This window comes from Platalea leucorodia (genome assembly GCF_965183815.1).
Source record: "Platalea leucorodia genome assembly, chromosome: 3".
NCBI lineage: Eukaryota > Metazoa > Chordata > Aves > Pelecaniformes > Threskiornithidae > Platalea > Platalea leucorodia.
In genome coordinates this window covers 31546913-31552912 of record NC_138825.1, presented here as the reverse complement: position 1 = coordinate 31552912, position 6000 = coordinate 31546913, and the positions used below count along the sequence as shown (strand labels likewise).

The 6000-nt window shown below is 36.6% G+C and overlaps 1 protein-coding gene across 1 annotated transcript in view; it reads right to left on the bottom strand.

Moving 5' to 3' along the window:
• Nucleotides 1-1466: 1466 nt before the first annotated feature.
• PRKCE (protein kinase C epsilon) overlaps nt 1467-6000 on the bottom strand; it is a 296009-nt gene continuing 291475 nt past the window's right edge. Inside the window, exon 15 of the mRNA XM_082307833.1 lies at nt 1467-1625. Within this exon, the coding sequence (XP_082163959.1) occupies nt 1479-1625 (147 nt within the window). The 3' untranslated portion in view covers nt 1467-1478. The remainder of the gene's footprint in view (nt 1626-6000) is intronic.

Here is a 6000-nt window from a genome sequence, read left to right as displayed (position 1 = left end):
CCTGTACAAAAGGCAAAAAAGCTTCTTTAGTGCCACTTTGCCAATCACAAGTATATATATTTTTGTGCAGCTGGAAATCCATGTGCAACAATTAAAATGGATTCCAATGACCGCTCACTCAGTCCAGTAAAATATATAATAAAACGACCTCAGCGATACATGTACACAAAAAAAAAAAAAAAAAACCAAACCAAAAACAAAAAACCCCAAACAAACCAACAAACCACAGGGTACTCCTGGAAATATAAGTACATAACACTGTTAGCGTATCTACAGGAGGTAACTTCACATTAGTAATATTGTCCACGTGAGTTACCATTTCAATTCATACACAAAAAAATTCAATTTACAACTTTCAATAATGTCAGTTTGTGAATGTTTGATCTTCAGTTTTTTAACACACTTCCACATAATGCATGTGTAGCCTTACTTTGTGTCTTCTAAAAGCAGATTTCTCTTTAGATTTTAAACATAAAAAACAAACACAGTAGTATTATGGTTTTGTACAAGTGTGCAAAAGTAACACACTGCTGAGAAAATAAATATAAATATGAAATTATTTATCAACTTAGCTACAATGGAAAAGGCAAATTTATAATGTTTATAATTAATTTTTTATGTAAAATTAACTGTAAACATTTGCAAGCTTGCCATCATATTAATGGTTCATTTAAATGGATATTAAATTTGGTAACATGGATAGTACACCCAGTTGCCTGAAAAACTGTAAAATGCCTATACATAGCTGTGTTAAAGCACTATAGGCTTTTTATTCTTTAGCCCTTTAATAACTATCCATATAGTATCTATTTCCTGCTTTAAATAAAATTTCAGTTATCTTTGTGACTCTTCTTATTCCTAAGAGTTTTCCACAAATTGTACGAGGAACTTCATCAAAAGCCTTAATTGATGTGTTTCTTTTTATGGACAGCTTTAATTTAAGTTTGTACCTTACCACAATAAATTCATAATTGAAGATTACACCTCCACAAAGGCAGAATTCTTTGCTTACCAAAGGGCAACATGTTACTTATTTGTTCCATATCTGAGTGCAGATCTCACCATAACCACCAGTGCAGAAGAAACTGTTCTCACCGTCTTAGCTTAAATACATATGACGATTACAGAATGCGATCTGCTAAATCGCTTTTAATTGCATGGCTTCATTTTCCATGGAAAAGATGCAATTTTTTCCTCTAGGGAGATCTTAGGAATAAAAGAAAAGTTGCAAATATACGGCAGTGTGTTACATCTACAATTTCTGATACAAAATTATTTTGCATTGCTTTGTGAGACAGAAATTAAGAGTGCTTTCAGGTCAGAAGATTAAAGGAAAAAAAAACAATAAATATATACTTTAATTGGGGATATGGGCTCAGGGTAAGAAAAGTAGTTCTTGATCTACTGAGTCTCAGTAATTTGACGATCTCTTCAGAATCACTTCTTGCAGCATCATTCATCTGTCAGCCTAACGTTGTCTATGGCAGTAGCTCTTCTCCAAAATAAGAGAACCCTTTAAATTCTTCTTGATTGATTTGTTTTATAATTGTCTCATCCACTAGCGTTAATACTGGTTCTTCTCGTGTAAAGTCTTGATCAAAGTTATTTACATCCCTTTTGGTTTTCTGAGAAGAAAAATACAAATAAGGTGAATGGTAAAACAGCACAGTAAAATAAAAGGTGCTCTCCCTCCTCTCCATCCCCCCTGAAAGGCTGAATTTTCTGGAATGATTGAAATAAAAGAGGAGCTACTTCACACAAAGAATAACAGACGTATGAGAGAAGCTACAGGAGCAAGTACTATAAATGAGTTCAGGAGAGGCCACAGAAGCAGTACTATAAATGAGTTCCCAGAGACTCATGGGTCTCTGACAGGCGAAGGAATAGCAGTATGATGATAAAGCAGGAAGCTGAGATTAGGACTAGTTTTAAAAAGGCTTTGGCATAGTAGGTGGTACAGCTGTTTCCTCTTAGATTTGGACATAATGATATCTCATTTCAGAGGCACAGAGTGAACTGATTTAATTGATTTCCCCACAATATAGCCTACTGTTTCAACTCTAAGTTAACTGTTCCTTCATATCTGGCTACACTCAGCTTTAAAATCAGATGTAGACCTCGCAACAGCTCTCAGTCCAAAATCCTTGAGCTCCACATTGGCAACTCAGATTTCCTAATGCAGCCGAATGTCATTCAGAGCACCACGGCAAAGTGTGAAATTCTGGCTCCAGAGAAATCCACCTCAGAGCTCTTCTTTATTTCAGTGGCGTCAGGATTTCCCCATTGAAGTCTAAAGCACCTTGCTCCTTCAGCGAAGTTGGGTCAACAAAGTGCAACTGTACATGTTGTGGTTGGGATAAGACATAAAAACTAGAGACAGCCTTGGGGAGGGCAACTCGTTGTCCTCAAGGCACTCATGACAGTGACTGTCTGTGTCCACTTACACATAAAAAAGCTTAAGGCTACAGGGGAAAACATTCCCCATTGTCATTCCTTTGAGACCTGCACTGTTCATGTTTTCCATGTTAGCAGCGTATTTCAGGCATGTGCAGGTTCAGGGGATTGGAAAAAGCATTTTCCTTTACACTGTCTCTTTTCTCTTTGTTTCATAAAATCTAATAGTTACCTGAGTGATACTTAATGGAGGCACACTGACACATTGAAAACTAGCTTTGTGTCCATCCTGCACATGTCTGAGATTAAGATGATACCAGAAATAGGATAGCTATTTGACTTGCAAAGTAAAATGATAAAGTCAAAGTGATACATCATAAAGTACATTATCTATTCCAAATTGGATATATGCCTTCTTTCAATGTAGGTAAATTTTCCTATAAAATATATATATATATAAATGTATTTTCTTCATCAGCTCTACTGAGGCACTAAAACAAATAGTTTTCTTTCTCACAATTGTAAAATGGTTATAGCAACCTTCACCTACATTGTTTGTAAGCACTTTATAGGTATAGGGAAAAAACGGTCTATATAAATGCAAGAGACTGTCACTTGTAAACCAAGTACTTTCTAAGTGCAGGCAACCAAAAATCCACATCCTCTATCTACAAAACTCCATTAAAAGGAAAGCAATATGGACTTAACATATATATATATATGTTTATATTGTTTACATTTGTAATATTTACTTCGTACATAAAGACTGGACATAAAGTGTATGAGACCCGTATACTCTGAACTGCATAAAGCATGAGGGACATGGCTTTGGGCTTTATGTTTTTTCCCAGTCATTTGGGCAAATACTGCAAAATAAGAATGAAATTCTATGTGAATTTGTAAATGCATTACATTGCAACTACGTTTACATTCTTCTTGTTCCCCATGTCCTACCACAGTATTTTTACACAGTCATACAATGAATTTGCTACAGGAATGGTCACTAAAGCAGAAGGAGGTAAGTGAATATTTGTAGAAAGTAGAATTCAAATTCAGAACTGTAGTTATGTGCAAGAGAAACGTGACTACACTCACACTTTACCCACTAGTTATCCAGGGCAAATAAGATCTGGACTAGCTGAGAACAAATACAATATACATTATTTTCAGGTTTTCATACTGAACATATTTGTGAAAAGTTATTTCCTTGCTGAAGCTAGAAGACTAACATGACAAATTCCTCAAAGCCTATCAGGTGCAATTAGCTACTTCTTCCAGAAAACCATCACTGAGGTCTGTGAAAGTGTTACATGAAAAAGAGTGCAGATGAGTACATCCGAAAAACTGTCCCAACACCGGTGCACCTAAATCCTATTGATTAAATATAATTATACTTTCAGTAGAACTTCAAATCCCAAACACTTCTGAAACAACAACCAAAGGTATTTGCTTAGATTTAAAAGCCTAGCATGTCTTAAAATATGCCTTCAAGACCAAAGAAGGAAATAGAAGTTTTTACTTTCTCAGATTTATAAACAATTCCATGTCTTTTTGGCAGCATAGATGTAAATCACCCTATTTATTAACAGTACAAGTATGGAGCAATCCAAGATTGCAAGGATATGCTAGCAAGCCTCTAACTAACCAACTGGTGAATTGAGATTAAATAAATCACAGGGAACAAAAGTGAGTGGATTAAGCCATACAAGACAAAAGGTAGAGTTCATAACAAGTGCTTCTTTTCAACAGAAGGATTTATTTGAGAAACCCTCCTTAGCAACTTAAGCACTTTCTTCCTGAAGCGATGACTATTTTGCAAGGCCCCATCTGCTAAGACGAAACAGGTCTGGCCACATTTCTGCTACTATTGCTATTTTAATGTACTCGCACTGTGAATACTCTGTAGGCCAACAGCATGAACCAGTATATAGTTGCAGCATGAGGGCTCGGGATGAAGGTATGAAGGGCTGTGGCTGTCTCCTAGCAGAGAAGCTGAGAAAAGAAAGAAGATCTGCAAGGTAAGGAGAGTATATGAAGGAAACAGACTGCAGCTATTATCCAACTTTGAACATTAAAAAAATCATGAAGAAAAAAGGAAAAATCTTTAGATTGGCTGGCAAAGGCATCATTAAAGATGCAGTAATTAAATGGGTGGGATTCTGTTTATTTAGCCTGCAGCTCCTGAGACTTTGGGATACATTATTTTTAACTTTCCAAACTTTTTTCCAGGTAAGACTTCTCAATTTCAGATGACTGAAGAAACTAGGGTCATTAGGAAAAAAAGAACCCCCAAAACCACAGCCGTCCACCCAAGCACACAGAAATTCAACTAGGTTTCAGATGCTACTTTTTTTCTCTCTAGACTACCCAAACACCTTGTGTCCAGCATGCGTCAATGCTACATGAGGGCAGGCGCACAGCAGCTACCCAAGAGCTTCCAACAATAAGTGCCAAATTCCACACTGCACTGAAACTGCTCTACTGCAGGCAGCATGCGGGCAGTCCATCTCCATCTGACAAAGAGCAGCAGCAGTGCCACGGCACTTTTAATGACTAAAAATGACATGACTCCAATTCTAAACCTCATCTGAAAGATGGCTTCTCCATCAGCACAGTATCTCTGATAGTGAGAAGGAATAGTGACTCACTACCTCTTGTGCAGGAAATGTGCCAGCTCGTTGATCTTTTAGTTTTACCAGCAGTGTGACTGCTTCATAGGTCCCCCGTCTCTGAGCACTGACCTAGTGCGACATATTTATCCTGGGAGACATGGTGAACCTGCTTCATGTGGGTGCTATGATCTGATTAGATGTAACACGTATGATACAGAAATACAACACTTTGAATTAGTAAGTATTAACATGACCTACTACCCATCAAGGATGACAATTTTTAAGTCAAAGTCATGTTTTATTCTATTTAAAGATTATCACTTCTGTTCAAAGAGCTAAAGATACTGGAAATTTTAAAAGACTATCTCCTCATAAAACACCATTTAATCAGCTTTCCTAGTTGGCTTGTACAACTTTGGACAAAGGAGTATTGTTTTATGAGTCAAAATGCTTTTTTTCTTAAATCTCTTCACATAATTACTAAGATATTAGAAGGAACTTCATATGCTATTAATAAGCACATGTTAAATAGCAGTTTTCTTAACTGGTTTTATTTTCACTACCATTTCAATGAAAAATTAATTTTCTACCTGCAGTCACGGACTCAAGCTTAAAAAAACCTCTAAAACACGCTTAATAAGCTTTCCAGTGTCAAGGATTACCAACCTTGTCTGGTAATGATTACTAAACGACACTATATGAATTGCAACAGTGAAAAAAGAAATGTAAGTTGATGTTCTTATCACTGAAAATACATTAAGAAAGTTAGAACTTGCCATTCCTTCCCATTAATCACATGAAACAAATGTGAATGACAGGAGCCTCTGGTATTGAAAAGCCACAGAAATCCTTGCAAGAATCCTTGCAAGAAGGCACCTGACAGAGGGTGTTCCAAACCAGGGAACTCAGCAAAGCTTGGGCATCTCATCAGCCAAGATGAGATTCCATCTTGAGATACCTCATGAGATGCCATCTCATGAGGCCAAGAGACTTG